The sequence below is a fragment of the Tiliqua scincoides genome, chromosome 2 (assembly GCF_035046505.1).
Source record: "Tiliqua scincoides isolate rTilSci1 chromosome 2, rTilSci1.hap2, whole genome shotgun sequence".
Classification (NCBI taxonomy): domain Eukaryota; kingdom Metazoa; phylum Chordata; class Lepidosauria; order Squamata; family Scincidae; genus Tiliqua; species Tiliqua scincoides.
The window spans coordinates 216,738,091-216,756,329 of record NC_089822.1 but is presented as its reverse complement, the minus strand read 5'-3'; the positions used below and the strand labels follow the sequence as shown (position 1 = coordinate 216,756,329).

General features: G+C 43.3%; 1 protein-coding gene across 2 annotated transcripts in view; it reads left to right on the top strand.

The window, feature by feature from the left end:
- FGD3 (FYVE, RhoGEF and PH domain containing 3) overlaps positions 1-18,239 on the top strand; it is a 53,644-nt gene that overhangs the window by 19,790 nt on the left and 15,615 nt on the right. For both annotated transcript variants that reach the window (XM_066613943.1, XM_066613942.1), the window contains exons 7-13: positions 7,085-7,143; positions 11,121-11,267; positions 13,933-14,025; positions 14,961-15,040; positions 15,440-15,470; positions 16,112-16,213; positions 17,457-17,516. In XM_066613943.1, coding sequence (XP_066470040.1) covers positions 7,085-7,143; positions 11,121-11,267; positions 13,933-14,025; positions 14,961-15,040; positions 15,440-15,470; positions 16,112-16,213; positions 17,457-17,516 — 572 coding nt within the window. The remainder of the gene's footprint in view (positions 1-7,084; positions 7,144-11,120; positions 11,268-13,932; positions 14,026-14,960; positions 15,041-15,439; positions 15,471-16,111; positions 16,214-17,456; positions 17,517-18,239) is intronic.

Here is an 18,239-nt window from a genome sequence, read left to right as displayed (position 1 = left end):
TAATACTGTCAGGCCAAGAGCCCATCTAATCCAGCCTCCTATATTACACAGTGGCCTACCAGATGCCTCAGGGAGCACACAAGACAACAATATAACTGCATCTATTTCCACTCCCTTGCATCTGGCATTCTGAGTTAGCCTACTTCTAAAACCAGGAGTGGTGTATACCCATCATGGCTTGTAACCTATGATGGATTTTTCTTCCAGAAACATGTTCAATCCCTTTTTAAAGGCATCTAGGCCAAATGCCATGATCGTATCACGTGACAAGGAGTTCCACAGATTAATTACACATTGGCTAAAGAATATAAAAAAAATATTTTTTTTACTCTGTTCTAACTCTTCCGCTACTAAATTTTAGTGGATGTCCCTTGGTTCTGGTGTTGTGTGAGAGGGAAAAGAACACCCCTCAATCCACTCTATTCATCCCCCGCATAATTTTTACTTCTCAATCATGTCCCCTTCCAGGCACTGTTTTTCTGAACTAAAGAGCCTAGTCTCTTTAAAGAGCCTAATCAAAATGCTGTCGCCTTTCCTCATAAGAGAGGAACCTTATTCCTTCCGGTTTCTATCTTGTGCACCTTTTCCAGTTCCACTATATCCTTCTTGAGATGTAGTGACCAGAACTGTACACAGTACTCCAGATGTGGCCTTACCATCTATTTGTACAATGGCATTATAATATTCCTACTTCCTTCCCTCCTATCTTAAATTTCAGTACTTTTTAATTGCCTTTAAAATATATCATAAATATTGATTATATAAGGAATGTCATTGACATCTTTTTATGAATTTAAGTGGAATATGATTGCTGTACAAAGGTTTTTTGACAGTTTGCTCGGTTTTGCCCTGCCCAAGTTAATGGAATCTATATGTGGTGGGGTATGGGACCAAAGTTTTTCCCCATGCCCTGCCACATGATCATTCTGACTGATCTTATACCTAACTTGCACAATCTCTCTAGTATGGCTTGAGTTCTCCTGTAGTTCACATTCCTCGCGCTAAGGATTTAGATAGAGAGAAAGGGATTGTTTGGCAACTCACAGCTCACTCACTCCCGGCATTCAGAGGAACAGTGGCTGTATCCTGTGGGCACTGGGAAGTCACAGGAGGTCTCCTTGAAGGAAGAGAACTTCTGTGCTTCTCATGTCTGCGCCGGCTAATTTGCCGGCGCAAACTTTAGAACATCTGTGTCAGGCTTTGCAGCCCGACACAGAGGATAAGATCCAGTGGAAGAGGCTTCCGCTGGTCCCACTCCCTGTCCCTTCCCCTGTTCCACCCTCCCTCCACTCCAAAATGCCACATAAGAACAGTCCACTGGATCAGGCCATAGGCCCATCTAGTCCAGGTTCCTGTATCTCACAGCAGCCCACCAAATGCCCCAGGGAGCACACCAGATAACAAGAGACCTCATCCTGGTGCCCTCCCCTACATCTGGCATTCTGATTTAACCCATTCCTAAAATCAGGAGGTTGCGCATACACATCATGGCTTGTACCCCATAATGGATTTTTCCTCCAGAAACTTGTCCAATCCCCTTTTAAAGGCGTCTAGCCTAGACGCCAGCACCACATCCTGTGGCAAGGAGTTCCACAGACCAACCACACGCTGAGTAAAGAAATATTTTCTTCTGTCTGTCCTAACCCGCCCAACACTCAATTTTAGTGGATGTCCCCTGGTTCTGGTATTATGTGAGAGTGTAAAGAGCATCTCCCTATCCACTCTGTCCATTCCCTGCATAATTTTGTATGTCTCAATCATGTCCCCCCCTCAAGCGTCTCTTTTCTAGGCTGAAGAGGCCCAAACACCGTAGCCTTTCCTCATAAGGAAGGTGCCCCAGCCCCGTAATCATCTTAGTCGCTCTCTTTTGCACCTTTTCCATTTCCACTATGTCTTTTTTGAGATGCAGCGACCAGAACTGGACACAATACTCCAGGTGTGGCCTTACCATAGATTTGTACAACGGCATTATAATACTAGCCGTTTTGTTCTCAATACCCTTCCTAATGATCCCAAGCATAGAATTGGCCTTCTTCACTGCTGCCGCACATTGGGTTGACACTTTCATCGACCTGTCCACCACCACCCCAAGATCTTTCTCCTGATCTGTCACAGACAGCTCAGAACCCATCAGCCTATATGTGAGGTTTAGATTTTTTGCCCCAATGTGCATGACTTTACACTTACTGACATTGAAGCGCATCTGCCATTTTGCTGCCCATTCTACCAGTCTGGAGAGATCCTTCTGGAGCTCCTCACAATCACTTCTGGTCTTCACCACTCGGAAAAGTTTGGTGTCATCTGCAAACTTAGCCACTTCACTGCTCAACCCTGTCTCCAGGTCATTTATGAAGAGGTTGAAAAGCACCGGTCCCAGGACAGATCCTTGGGGCACACGGCTTTTCACCTCTCTCCATTGTGAAAATTGCCCATTGACACCCACTCTCTGCTTCCTGGCCTCCAACCAGTTCTCAATCCATGAGAGGACCTGTCCTCTAATTCCCTGATTGTGGAGTTTTTTCAGTAGCCTTTGGTGAGGGACCATGTCAAATGCCTTCTGAAAGTCCAGATATATAATGTCCACGGGTTCTCCCGCATCCACATGCCTGTTGACCTTTTCAAAGAATTCTATAAGGTTCGTGAGGCAAGACTTACCCTTACAGAAGCCATGCTGACTCTCCCTCAGCAAGGCCTGTTCGTCTATGTGTTTTGAGATCCTATCTTTGATGAAGCATTCCACCATCTTACCCGGTATGGATGTTAGGCTGACCGGCCTATAGTTTCCTGGGTCCCCCCTCTTTCCCTTTTTAAAAATAGGTGTGACATTTGCTATCCTCCAATCTTCTGGCACCGTGGCCGTTTTGAGGGACAAGTTGCATACCTTAGTCAAGAGATCTGCAACTTCATTCTTCAATTCCTTAATAACCCTTGGGTGGATGCCATCAGGGCCTGGTGACTTATTGATCTTTAATTTATCAATGAGGTCTGAAACATCTTCTCTTTTAACCTCTATCTGACTTAACTCCTCTGTCAGGAGGGGCCGTTCGGGCAGCTGTATCTGCCCGAGGTCTTCTGCCGTGAAGACAGATGCAAAGAACTCATTTAATTTCTCTGCCATCTCTAAGTCTCCTTTTATCTCCCCTTTCCCTCCCTCACCATCCAGAGGGCCAACCTGGCAGGTTTCCTGCTTCTAACATATTTGAAGAAGCTTTTATTATTCCCCTTAATGTTGCTGGCCATGTGTTCCTCATAGTCTCTCTTGGCCTCCCATATCACCTTCTTACATTTCTTTTGCCACAGTTTATGTTCCTTTTTATTCTCCTCATTAGGGCAAGACTTCCATTTACGGAAGGAAGCTTCCTTGCCCTTCACAGCCTCTCTAACTTGGCTGGTTAGCCATGCGGGCACCCTCCTGGATTTAGTGGAACCCTTCTTTCTTTGCGGTATACACCTCTGCTGGGCCTCTATTACTGTTGTTTTAAGCAGCCTCCATGCACCCTGGAGAGATTGGACTCTTTTTACCCTCCCTTTCAACCTCCTTCTAACCAGCCTCCTCATTTGAGGGAAGTCCGCCCGTCGGAAGTCAAGGGTTTTTGTTAGAGATTTGCCTGGTATTCTTCCCCCAACATGCACGTCAAAACGGATCGCAGCATGATCACTGTTCCCCAATGGCTCAGTAACATTTACATCTCTAACCAGGTCCTGCGTACCACACAATATTAAATCCAGAGTCACCTGTCCTCTGGTGGGCTCCGTGACTACCTGATCTAAGCCACAGTCATTTAGCACGTCAAGAAATCCGGTTTCCTTATCGTGACCAGAACACAAATTGATCCAGTCAATATGAGGATAATTGAAGTCCCCCATGATTACAACCCTGTCCCTCCTTGTCACCTCCCTGATCTGTTTCCTCATTTCAAGGTCCCCATCCGATTTCTGGTCTGGAGGACGATAACACGCCCCCAGTATTACATCGCTGCACAAGCCTGGTAATTTAACCCACAGAGATTCTACGGTGGAGTCGGACCCACCTTCAATCTCTACTTTGCTGGATTCTATCCCTTCCTTAACATAAAGGGCCACCCCACCTCCAACACGCCCCTGCCTGTCCCTCCTGTAGAGTTTATAGCCTGAGATTGCGGTATCCCACTGATTCTCCGCATTCCACCAGGTTTCCGTTATGCCCACTATGTCAATATTTTCCCTTGTCACCAGACATTCCAGTTCTCCCACCTTTGCTCGTAGACTTCGGGCATTTGCATAAAAGCATTTATACACGGAATGCCCCAGGATGGACTGCTTATTTGCTCCTTTGTCCCGCATCCTCTCATTGTGCCAAACTGTCTATCACATCCCATCACCCTACGTTTCCCAATTTCTTCTCCTACCCTGCCTTTGTCTTGTTGTTCTCTAACCTCCCCATCCTCATCCCATAGGGATGCCCCTCGGCTCCTGTCGGCCTTCCCCCAGGGATCAGTTTAAAAGCTGCTCTGCCACCTTTTTAATGTTATGCGCCAGCAGTCTGGTTCTATTCTGGTTCAAATGGAGCCCGTCTCTCTTGTACAGGCCCCGCTTGTCCCAAAACGTTCCCCAGTGCCTAACAAATCTAAACCCCTCCTCCCTACACCACCGTCTCATCCACGCATTGAGACCCCTGATCTCCGCCTGCCTAGCTGGCCCTGCGCGTGGAACAGGTAGCACTTCAGAGAACGCTACCTTTGAGGTCCTGGCTTTCAGCTTCCTGCCTAAAAGCCTAAATTTGGCCTCCAGGACCTCCCAGCTACACTTGCCCACATCGTTGGTGCCGACATGCACCACAGCCGCTACCTCTCCCCCAGCACTGTCTACTAACCTGTCTAGACAAGAAGTGATGTCCGCAACCTTCGCACCAGGCAGGCAAGTCACCATGCAGTCCTCACATCCGTCGCAAACCCCCCCTCTATGTTTCTAATAATCGAATCCCCCACTACAAGAAGCCCCCGACCCCCCTCCCGCCGAGGAGTATTCCGAGTGCGCTCGGATACGGGCCCATCCCCTGGAGAAGGGGTCCCCCCTAGGGGATTGTTTCCCTCCTCTCCAGGATGACGTCCTCCAGTCCCGAGACTTCCCACCCGGGCAGCTGAGGAGCTGCACGCCTGAGGTTGGGACGAAGCCTGATCGTCCCCGGAAGTCTCCCCACAGTCCTCCTCTGCCTGCCTGCGCTTCTCCAGGTCGGCCACCAAGGCTTCAAGGGAGCGGACGCGTTCCCTGAGACCCTGGAGCTCCTTGCACCGAGGACACACCCATGACTTATGCCCCAGAGGCATATAATCATACATGTGGCACTCGATGCAGAACACTGGATAGCCCCCACCCTGCTGCTGGCTGTCTGACTGCATAGCTTTTTTGTTGTTGTTGTTGTTGTTGTTTTATTTAGGGGTCCTTTTAAAAACCGTGCACTGGATAGCAGCCCTCTTCTGAAGGGAAGAGGAAGGGCAGTGTATGGGGCCCTGGCCTCCTTGCCCTGCTGCTGAACTTGCCCAGATGCTAAACTCTCGTGCCTTACCTGGCACTTAGTTCCCGAGGCACTTGGTTCCCAGAGGCCACACGCGATGGCCGGCCTAGCTTTATACTCCTGGCTGGCTCCTCCTCCCTTCCTGATTGAAAGGGGGCTGGCCTTCCCAGGTGAGTTTACAAAAGCTCAGGAAGGCAAATGGCTGCTGATGGGCGTGACCTACTCTGCAGGCTCCTGAATGGACTGCTTGGATTAGCCTAATGGGGCTCTTAATGGGTTGGGAATTGGCCCTTCCTAGGTTCTTTCCCTCCTAGTTCTGTTTTCTTAGGCTGGACTGTTTTTGTAACCTCAAGCTAGTTTTTATTTGGGTTTGTTTAATTATTTATTGCTCTCTAGATCCTGTATCCCAATTTACTGACCTGTTTAGGTTATGTTCTAACTTAGATTAAGTTTAACTTGGGTTAAGTATAGGTTTAATTTAAACAAGTAGAAAAACCTGCTTTCCACTTTATCCTCCTCCCTTCCTTCGATTAGGTGCTACCTTAGGTGCAGCTAACTTTCAACTTTGATTTAAATGCCTGACCCTTGGGCTCTTACTCACGTGTAGGACTCTGCTCTTACTCACGAATAGACCTATGTACCACCCTTAGGTGCTAACTTTCAATTTTGATTTAAGGTTGCTTTAAAGGTAAGGTTAAGGTTAGAAGACACATCACTGCCTGGTGTTCCTACCTCTCTCTGGCAGCCACATGGTGTCCTCAGCACAGTGCTGGGCCCAGCGCTGACTGGGACTGGCCCGGCACTGGCACTCCCTCCTCCCACAGTGCCGTTAACATGCTTTACTGCATGTTTATGACACCTAGTGCCAGTGCTGGAGTTCAGTGCTGGTGCTAAAGTTCCATAGGATTGGGCCCTCAGTTGCCTTATTCTTACCTAGGACAACTACAGACAAACAGTGGCTAACTTCATTCTAAATAATGAGTGCCAATGAAGTTCAGCAGGATGTACAACCAGAAAAGCACAGAGTTTGGGAGCGAGTGCCTTTACATGTAAAAATCTGAGAGGAGTTTGAGACTGGATTTGCGCAAGGCAGAGCCTATTTTGGCACTGCCTCAGCTTAAAGAACAGAAATTCCCTTCCTACAAGCATGAACAAGAATTTGTATAAAGATGTAGGGCTCTGTCTGATCAAGCATCCTCTTCTATTCTCAGTAATTATTATGAAAAGTATTTATATACTTTTCTCAACAAAAAAGTTCCCAAAGGACAAGATTTACTGGGTCTTGAGATCTGATTCTATTTTTAAAAAAACAAAACTTTTTTGTCCTTTACATTGCATGTTGTGTAATATTTTTCTGAGGTACGTTATCTGCAGTATTAAATGGAATGCTCTTGTGTGTACAATTGACTCAGATGACCCCAGGGATATGATGCAATGGGTCTCTTGCTTACAAATGTGTTTGTATTTAGCAGGAATTTTTTTTTTTTTGCAGTCAAGCTGTTTAGATCAGGGAAATAAAAAGCAGCAAAACTACACTATTAACTGATAACTATCTTAAAAATGTATAACTGCTACTGTTCTTTATTGCAGAATCACTAGAGCTCATTTCTACAGCAGCAAACCATTCAAATGCAGCCATCCGAAAGATGGTGAGTAGAAATTGCGTAATAGCATCATCATCTGAGCCATTAACTGAGGTCCTTATTTGAACCAATGCTGTTCTCATTACCACATGGTACCCTAATGATGGTTTTCATACTGATTGAAAATCTGGTATAGATCAAGCTGAAGTGCAAATTGGTGCCTTTCTTATTTTTATTATCTATGTATGTGCAGCAGGTTTGCCTGTGCTTCTCTTCACCTATTCATTATCAGTGTTTTGTGTTGCTACTCTCTGAAGCACTCCTCTTGTTTTGTTGCATATTTTAGAAATGCCTGTATTGGTATACTCAAAGTATTTGGCAATTGTTCTTGCAAATTCAGTAGAATAGGGCCAGCATTTGACCCAGTGTTATAGATGTACATATGGTGAAGAACAGGGCTGGACTTCAGCAGTGCGTGCACACACATGCTATGAATGTTATCTTCACACATGACCAGGGTGTTCATGTATTTTAGCAAACTTCTGTGATCGTAACACACCTTTTGGGAAGTGGGAAGGATCATAGATGTTGAGCAGATTGTATGTTTGTATGCGTAAAGGCAGACTTCACACATGAGTTCATTTGTGTGGTGACAAGTGATTGTATTTCTGAGGTGTGATCTCACTCTGCACTCTGTATTGAACCTTGTTGTTGGCAACCTTCAGTCTCGAAAGACTATGGTATCGCGCTCTGAAAAAACCTTAATGCCAGCCAAAATGTTAGAATTGGCCCAGTATTGTGGGTTTTCAGTGTCCCAAACATGAGATGGTCCCAAATTAAGGGTCAAGTTGGAACATCTCTGTCATTGAGAAGGTATCTTCTGTGGCATCTTGTTTGTAGTTGGTAATGTGATGTTATGAAATAACATAATGCCAGTGTATTTAGTATAATAGCAGTGGAAGAACAACCAGACGGGTTGGCACTGGGCATTTCAGAGTCCCAAGTCGGGAGCTTTGAGACCACTACACATTTGTTTCAATGATCAGTCTGATTAAATGGGCTTATGATGACTTTGGCATGAATGTCTGCCCTCTAACCCAGTCACGTGGGCTCAGATGCTGATGAACTGGCACATGCCAATCCTAGAAGGTGAACTGGCTAGGACCTACTGTGCTTGACGAAGAAGATGGGGAATGCACAAAACAACTTGTCTGCTCTGGCTGTGCAGTTTTTCCTCAAAGGCACTGGTTTCAGTGAAGGGAAGCCTCTTTCTTATTGAACCTTACTCTGGGACTTTTCTTAAGGTGACAATATGGGGAAAAATAAGCGAGCAAGAATTGCTCAGTCAGCACTACCCCCAAATGAAGAAATTCAGTGTTTGTTAGGGAATCTTGATGAATTTTGAACACTAGGTTCTTCAAGGCAATAAACTGTGTCAATCAATAATTCAGATTTTTTTTAATTTTTAAAACTTACACCCTGCTGTTTTATATTAATGCTCTCTAACAATAAAAACGGAAAATACGAGGTTTACACACTCCTCATTTATCTGATTTTGACTTGCATCTCCAGTGTTCTCTTCTTTGTCATACTTCTGTTTTGGGATGTGTGTTTTTTTGTTTGTTTTATAAGAAAAGGATGTATTAGCCCCCTTTTTCCTCTGTTTGAACTTTCTTTGCAGGAAGCAGTTGTGGTTTCTCCCTTTTGGCAGCTTGGTTCATAGCCACATTTCAGTGCTGCTTTTATTTCTCTATTGAGAGAGCAGGAAACATTTTAATTTTTAGAATTTCAGGCATCAGCTATGAAATACTGTACCTCTAAATATTTAAATCTTTCCCAAAGTCCTATATCTGTACATAAAACTAAACTGTATTCAGCTTTTTTTGTGTTGATAAGTGTTTTTGTGAAGCAATTGAATATGTATGTGTATGCAATTGATTGGCAAACCCGAATCATAAGAACATAAGAACAGCCCCACTGGATCAGGCCATAGGCCCATCCAGTCCAGCTTCCTGTATCTCACAGCGGCCCACCAAAATTATTTATTAGAGTATTGATATTAAATTGGTAGAAAGGAGACAATGGTATTTGCATAGAGGTGTTGGTCTGGTCATTCGTCAGTCTTAGTTCTTCACATAAGAATAGCTAACAAGTAGGAAAAAAGGAAGCTGTCAATACTGAGAAAAGACGTGAGATTAAAATGAATCATGAACTGGATGTGAAAGTAGCAGAGAGACACCTTTATTAGGACCAACTAAAATGTTGAGCAAGCTTTTGAGTTCCCCAAAATGCTTCTTCAGGCTGGATATTGAGCAAAAACAAAAATGCTAAGGGGGGAGGGGAGAGCTGAACATGATGGAAAAACACCTACTTCTGCAGTTTGTAGAAGCATCTTTAAAAAAGATCTTTAAAAAAGTACAGAAGTTGTTATGCAGACTTAATTAGGTAGCTTCATGCTGCGTGCAAAACTGATTATAGGTTGCACTAAGGGCCACTGGAAGCTAAGGAGTAATGGCTATTTCCTTTTTGAAAATATAAGAACAAGTAATTGTTCAGCTTACCTGAGGGTAGGAAGACTTAGGATGGAACTGTTCTTAGGATTGAGTTTGATACTAATCACAGAGTTGCTACAGCAAATAGAAATCTAGTTCTTCCATGATGTTTGATAAGGGAAGTGTGTGATGTGACATCATGTGTTCCCACCTCAGCAACCAGTAATGTGGAATGCAAGCAGGGTGGTAAAGTGTCATGCTGTCATGTCACCCATTTATTTTATTCATCTTTACCAGAAGAGGTGAAGGATTTGGATGTGGAATTCTTGGCTTTGGCAGAATAAACGTCATCCAGGGCCAGCCTATCCATGAGGCTAACCAAAGTGGTCATCTCAGGCAGCAGATTGATGGAGGGTGCCCGCTTCCTGGGTGGGAAAAGGAAGGTGGGACAAAGAGGAAATGTGGGAGGGGGAAGAATGTGCTGAGCTAGAATATTGGAGAGTGGGAGGAGCAGAGGCTGGCACAATATCTGGTAAGGGAAAGGTAACATTTTGCATACCATCTCAGGTGTCTGGAGGCCTTGGAACAGCCCTGACCTCACCTCACATTGAGAATTTCTTTCTATCATTAGAAGTTCCTCCTGAGACCAGGAGCATTTCTCCATAGACCAGGGCCTCCAAAAGGAGTTTTATCAAGGGGTACAGTTTCCTTTTGGTCCCTTCCCCAAAGGGGAGGGAAGGGGATGAAACAGGATGCGGGAGGGTGGTGACGGGGCAGGGTGGGTGCAAAAGGGTGGGGGGAGGATGGTGATGTCCCAAAAAGTCTCTGCAGCTTAGTTCTACCCACCCAGTGCACCTGGCTTCCCAGTCAGTCTGGCCTCCATTTCTTTGCCTCAAGGGCAACTGAGATCCCATGCTGGCAGCAACTATGTGTGAGATCAGAAAATGTGAGAAAGGAAATTTCTGAGGCCACTTCCTTTGACTGCTGGGCACCCTTTTTAAACTTGGCTCTTGGTACTATTTACCCCTTGCACCTCCCGCTTATGGGACATGGACCAGGAAATCAAGGGGCTCCAGTATACTTTTAAACTCTCTGTAACCATTACTTCATCACACATTTCAATGCCAGGGAAGCTTCATAGATACAGAAGGAATTAATTCTTAAACCATCACTGTGAAATGGATGTGTGCAGGGCAGCCCCTGTTATTCAGAATTAAATATGACGTCAGATCCCCATCTGCCTTTTGCTTTCAACTTTTCCTGGTGCAGCCATGTTAGCTAGAAACTTGTTCTTTCATGTGTTGCCTAGAAAGCAATCTGCTGACTAGTTTGTTCGGAGGGCAGTTCAGGATTTTGTGGGCATGCAGTGATTAGTATTACTTAATAGTATGGGACTAAAAGCAGAATATACTTTCCTGAGAAAACTGAGAAACAATTTTATGAATCTAGAGTGCATGTTCAGTAGCTCACATTTATTTCATTTTTTCCATGAGTTAATTGAAGTCATTGTTTCTTCTGGACTGAACCAGCCTTTTCCTTCTATTCGTACAGGAAAAGATGCACAAGCTGTTAGAAGTATATGAGCGACTTGGAGGAGAAGAGGATATTGTTAACCCAGCCAATGAATTGATTAAAGAAGGGCACATTCAGAAACTGTCAGCAAAGAATGGTACAGCTCAGGATAGGTATCTCTTTCTGGTGAGTCACTTGGTTTCTTTGGAATCAAGTGTTTTGCCTACTTCATAGATACACCATCCCCTTTGATAAGATTGGTTGCAGTTCTCCTTGGAAAAGCCTCCTCTGTTCTCCTTGAGCAAGCTCCTTCATTTTCTTTTCTTCCAGATGTTGTGCTGTTCTTAAAATGTGGCTCTGTATTTTTGTAAGGTTGGTGCTTACTTTCATATTAGTCTAGCCTGGTATTCATGCTACTGCATGATAAGCGGCACTTAGATATTATTTAAATAATAACACATTGAAATCAAACTTAAGTATGAGCTTCTGAATTATGAACAGTCACAAGCTGCTCAAGCAGAAGGTCTGTCGTTGTCAAAGTCAAGTATGCCAGAAGCAACTCTCTGGAAATCTAAAGGCAAGCACATACAGTCATTAGTTGGCATGTTTCTCCAGGTGTGATAATGTCCGTACATAGTCTCTAAGTTTCTCATAGTTGTGAACAGAATATTGGTAAAACTTCTTCTGGAAACACTCTTGTGCAGTTTTTCTCTTGAGGTGTGGATTCTTTATAAAATAGCAGCATACATTATAGCATAGGTTCCCAACTTTCCTGGAGAGTTGGGACCTCCGTATGTTGCGGTGGGGGTGCAGGTTGGCGGCAGCAACTCCAGGATTGTGACACTGCCATGAAAAGGAGCATTTTTTAACTCACTAGGGTTACGGAGCTGTTCTGAGGCGTAGGGAGGCCCACATAAAGGTCTATGGGCTTCCCACACTCTCAGGAGGACTGGTACATATCCTGTGAGTTTAATAAAGCACCCTTTTTTGTGGTGGTGCAGTGATCCTAGAGGTGCGGTTGCCACAACTGTAATGTTGCCACACCTGTTAAGGAGGTAGCAACAGCTTTCCCCTGGCTGGGGCATCACAGTGCTCCAGTTTGGGAACCTTGGTATTGTAGGCATAGCTATTGGTCCCAAATCTTTCTCCACAGCCCATTTTCTTCCTTGCTTGTGAGTACAAATTGCAATGTGCCTATGTGCTTAGAAAAGATACAATTTCCTGATGTGTGCACATTCATGTGAATCACCCATGCTTGTTGGGAGGCATAGGCACATAGCAACTTATGCATGTGTATGTGCAATATGAACATAAGCTTTGGTTAAATAAAGTCAGTTGGCAGATGCAGTCTCCCAAAGGAAAAAGACAGTTTCACTGAGCTTCATGACTTTGACGAGTTTGTTTAGTAGGTGGAGGGCAGGCTGCCAGATATGTCACTTTACCTCATGGGAACAAGCACCCTTTTGGGCGTGTGTGGATAGGGTAATGCAAAGTGTTAAATAGTGCGTCCATGTGAATAAATGAAAGCCAAGAAATTACTGCTCGATACATTTATTTCATCTTCAGAACAGAACCTAGCAATGAAAACACAAGGCAAACACCCTTTGCTTTATAATCCTTATCGCTGCCCAGATTCCCCACAATTGGTGCTGGTGAATCAGTCTCAGTCCACCTGATTGGCAGGCTAAACTAGAGGGCCAGTTGAATGGGTAGGATCTCGATCCACCTCCCGATTGGCCAGCCATAAGACTGGGCCAATCGGTTATGCAGGATTTTGATCCTGCATAACTTATACATAAAACTTGCATAATACAGGTGCATACAAACACCATTTTTTAAACACTTGTGACACCATGCGAAGCCAAAGTACTTCTAAGCAATGAACCTTGAGTTTAAAAAAATGTCTGGGATTCATTTAACTAAATATACAGATATGCCCTAAAGGGACTTGGGAGAATGTGGGAGGAATGCCTGTAACAAAGGAAGCTAGATCTGTAGAGGGGAACATGCTATAGTCTAAAGGTGTCCAGAAAGCACATGAACTGATTTTGTTTGCACTGAAGTGAAGAGAGGCACCTTTTGGAAGAGAGGAACCAAGTGTAGGCTGTAATGGACTTGATTTGCACTTGGTAAAAGGTTTCAGGGGTCCAAAAAAGCAGGGTTTTTTCAGTCTTTTCTTACATACAGGTTGAGACTAATTATTGAGTGGGTTCCATTCCAAGCACTCATGGATGGTGAAAAAAAACTATAGCAAATCCATTTAAAAAACAAAGTTTATTTGCTCCGATGATTTAAAAACACTCAGCCCCTACCTTCACCAGTGCAAAGGGATCACCTTTCTTTTACTTGCTCAGTGGGAAAGGGGTCCACTGGGGAGAGAAAGATTGATGAATTGTCAGCCACCTACCATCTCTCTCTCTCATTAAGGAGGCTATTGTTAAAGGACTGTTCAGTTTTTTAAACGATTTAAACTATTTTAAAGGGGTGCATTTTTCCCCTTCTCCAGGGATCAGCACATTCCTTCTCATTTGCAGTGGCCATTTGTGTTGAGTCACATCCGTGTATAAAAAATCCGTGTATAAATAGGCTGGACCTGTACTTCTTTTTCAGTCTCTCCTTATGTAGTTGTGGTAAAAGTCTAGATCTGGTAATTTTCCTGCCCTTGAAAAAAACAAAAAAGTGCAAGCAAAATTATAACACTTTTGTTTGAGAGCACTTGGAGAAATGAACCATATTGAACTATTTAGCATTACTGTATTTTATGATGAGTGGTAAACCATAGTACTTTGTGGCTGTATTCTGAACTGATTTCTGCATGCCTTTCTTAATGAGAATTTTCTGTCCATTACAGTTTAACAGCATGGTGCTATACTGTGTGCCAAAACTGAGATTGATAGGCCAGAAATTCAGTGTTCGAGAAAAGATCGATATTGCAGGATTACAGGTTTGTGTCTTGTCCTGCTTCTGTGCTTCGCTTCTATGTGTTTATTTCAGAATTGGTCAGTCTTGTCATGGAAGATCCCTTACCTGAGAAAGAAGCACTAACTGTATTCCCAAGTGTGCAAACAAGGTATGAGGCAGCCTGGAAGACAGAAGAAGTGCTACTGTTGTAGGGAAGACTGTATATAGGGAATATGACATTCTTTAAGCAAGGAGAAGCCCACGAGAAAAATAAAGCAGCAAAACCCCAGGCAGTTGCTCATTGACACCGCATGGTATCAGTGCCTATAGGAAAGTGCTGAGCTGCCTGCATTAACCTGATATGTAGTGAGGGGATAGCCATAGAACAAACCCAGGTTAGGAACAAATGCAGTCTAGATTCAAACACAAGGCTTTCTTAGTAACTGCATGGTTGGCAATCCTTGTCTGTACTGTTGAGGGCTACTGGGAACATGATGCTTGTAATAGATTTGCCATAAAAAGGAGACTTTTAAAAATACTTATTTCTCTGTTTTGCTGTTGTGCATTTAGAGCAGGGGTCTCCAAACATTTTGTTCAGAGGGCCACATGCAACACTTGGCGCAGTGCTGAGGGCAGGAAAAAAATTTAAATATAAAATTTAAATAAATAAATTAGAGATGGAACTTAGATGAATGAATAAATGAATGAGTGGGCTCGTTCACTCAACCTCTCCGGCCCTCAGAACACCCTCCAGATACAATCAGAGCACAGCTCTGGTCATGTTCAGTCAGGTGGGCCAGAGGCTTTCAGGGGACAAGAGGCTGGCCCCGGCCGGATAGAGGCTTGCTGCAGGCCACATCTGGCCCCCGGGCCAGGGTTTGGAGACCCCTGATTTAGAGAGTGTGACAGTTTATTCTGGCATTAAAATGACTGGAATTAAATTTTTTTAAATGCTAAAATATTGACTTGTTTTTCCAGGTCCAGGAAATTGTCAAGCAAAATGTGTCTCATACATTCTCAATAACGGGGAAAAAGCGGTCCTTGGAACTACAAGCTAGGTACAGAGTTTACTTGGGGTTGTGTGCGTGTGTATAAGTGTGTATGTATAAGATTTATTTATTTTAATTAAAGATTAGACCAATGCGACCGATAGGTGAAATAAATTATTGTAGCATGTTCTATTATTTTGTATCAGCAGGGAAAGAAAAGTTCAAAGGAATAGCGAAGGCTTGCTTTAGAAAAGATGGCTTATCAGATTCCAGCAACAATTCATAAATTTTCATAATTTACTGTAGAGATCAAAGCAATGAGTGAGTGATGTTTGCTTATAACATTGCAGACGTAAAAATGAAAATTGCTGTTGGATATAGGACAGTAAAAATGTCAGCAGGTGCACTAATTTACTGAATTTGCAGAAAGCAAAATACATGTGTGTCTATGTTTCTCATTTTATTTAGGACAGAAGAAGAGAAGAAAGAATGGATTCAGGTTAATATCATTCTGTTTTACTGAGCACTTTCATCAATATAATGGGACTCATTCAATTTTTAGTATTCTTCTCTACTGAGCAAATTAAACTGCATAGGAAACAAAATTTTAATTTCTGAGGTTAGCAACTGAGTATCTCTGCATTGTAATCTTGTGTGTCTTAGCAGAAGGCATGGAAGTGTCACGTACTGAGTCAGATCATTGTTGTGTTTAGTTTGGCATTGTCTGCTTTGACTGGCAGTGATCTCCAGGGCTTCAGACAGGGATTTTTCCTAGTAGGAAATGCCAGGGACCTGGTGCATGTAAATGAACTGAGCTATAGCCCTTTTGCACATCAGCTGTTTCACCCCTCCCATTTATTTATACAGGTATTTACAAAATTTTCAAAAATTCATTTACAAAATTCTGGTAGTGATTTAGACTCCTTGAATTTGTTAGCAATGTGATTATGGTCCCTTAATTCCTACAGAACACACTAGTTTCAGAAATTCAGCCTTTGTGTACCATGCTTGGAAAATTCTTCAGACATCTTCAACTGATACAGAAAAGATGTTGGACTTTTATTTTCTAAACAAGTTTTTTTCCCCCCTAAATACTGGGCCATTTTTAATTATGCTTATTTTTTTCTTGACATCTTCCAGGTTATTCAAGCAACAATTGAAAAACATAAACAGAACAGTGAAACATTTAGGGCTTTTAATAACTCTTTTTCTCAAGAAGATGAACATATCCCAGATTCATCGGTAAGTGCTGGAATGTATTGTATGGTTCCTGCCCTTGACTTACACCTGCAAAGTTTTACATTTGATTTTGTATTTTATAAAATTCTGTCTTTGATTTTCTTTGTGCACATAGGTGTTGATTTCAAATTCCTTTAGTCAACTGTATTATCCTCTTGCCCATACATTCTCATGAGTAATTATGCACAAATGGATATCTCTAGCCATGATTTCCAGTACATTTTGAGCAGCAAGGATGGTTCAGCAACTTGTCCACTGCTGCAGAGACATCGCAGTGATCTGCACACTGCTATTGCGCATTTTAAACATGACTTTTATATTATGCTAGACCGAAATGCTATTGTTCTGTAACACTGTCCGTTTGCCATATTTATGGCAACAGCCAAATTGGGGCTCTGTCTGGGGCTGCATGGGGAAAGCTGGCATTGAGTACCCAAAGAAGGAGCTAGTGGTTGCATGGAGGGTCTCAGAGCCCTCTCCAGTGCTTCATCCATGAGGAGGTATGGCAGGGGGGAAGAGGTTGCCTTCTACCCTGGTCCTTCTCCCCCATTCAAAGGGGTAGCCTCCTTGGACTGTCCCAGCCCTACGTTTGTTCCAACCAAGGGCTTGGGAGCCACCCCCAAACTTGTCACTGAGGGCAGCTGGTTTTTTAAAGCTTTGATTGTATTCAGTGCAGGTGCCCTCCCACATCTCTGCCCTCCTTTCATTGCTGTGGTGATGGGGATGCCTTTTTCTTGGACGTGAAGCTTCTTGGAAAGACCCTGAGTGTTCTTCATTGGTTTTGGCACTGCTGGTGTGTTCATGAAGTTGCACTTGATGGGCAGGACAGGCAATCATGGCTATGTTTCGTTGGTGGATGTGCTGTGGTGTGTGTGACAGAGTTTCATGTGGTGTAGTCGCTGGAGTATTTGGTTTGGTTTTCTCAAGTCAGATTCACATTTCCTCTTGGTGGTGGAGTTCACTTGGGTAGACTGGTACCGTGCAACCCAGACCTCTTTTCCAAGAACTCGCTAGGATATTTATTCTTTTTTAAATGTACTATATGTCCCAAACAAAGATGGCCAAGCGAGCAAGCAGTTTGGCCATTTCCAAACTGTTCCTTGGACAGCACAAGGCTGATAGCATCAAGCCATTAGGGTACTGGGTATTAGCAATCTTGTGTAACATCAGGATTCTCTCTTTTTGGAATGAATATGATTGAGAACCCTTGAATCACTGAAGTGTTTTTGTCTCCATCTCCCCCCAGATTGCAAGTACCAGTTCTGTGGAATCTATGCCAGGGACCGATGTCAGCACATCTGGAGGGGTGAGAGTTAGATTAATGCCTCATTAAAGCAAATGTTAAAATGCTTTGTTTTGAGACGAGAGAGAGAGAGAATATATTCTAGATACTATCTAACATAGTCTATAATCCTTGGTTTTTAGTTACAAAAACTTTTAACTGTTAAAAAAAATTCTTCACAATCTTTTCTGGTGTAAAATTTCAACATTTACCTCACTTATGAAATGTGGACTTCTATGCTGGCTACATTTCCTATGTTTCCTTAAAAATTCTATGAATAAGAAATCAGTGTTGCTAACTAAAGGCCATAGGTCTCCTGAAACCAGTACCAAAATATGCAAGAATTACAAATGAGTATCTGTTTACTCAGATGAGTGTTTTGACTGAGCTTAATTTAAGCCATTTCTGACCAATGGTTTTGGACTTGGATCCGGGAGATCCAGGTTCAAACTCCCATCAGCTATGAAGCAGTGAGGACAAAAGGAACTATATCACCCTAAGCTCCTGGGAGGAAGGGCATTATAAAAGTGTCAAAAATAAAATAAGTATTTTAACTGAAATCTTAATTATCAGCAGAATTATTATGCATTGTTTGGAAGCCATTGTTTTCAAGAGGGTTTGTCTGCAATCATGTGTGCATCCTATCTATAGCAGTTCACACTGTGCTATCAGTCTAAGAAGCACCTTAATAGTGCTTTCGGTTGCAAATTGGCCACATATGCTAAAGTATGAGCATAGCTTTACAAC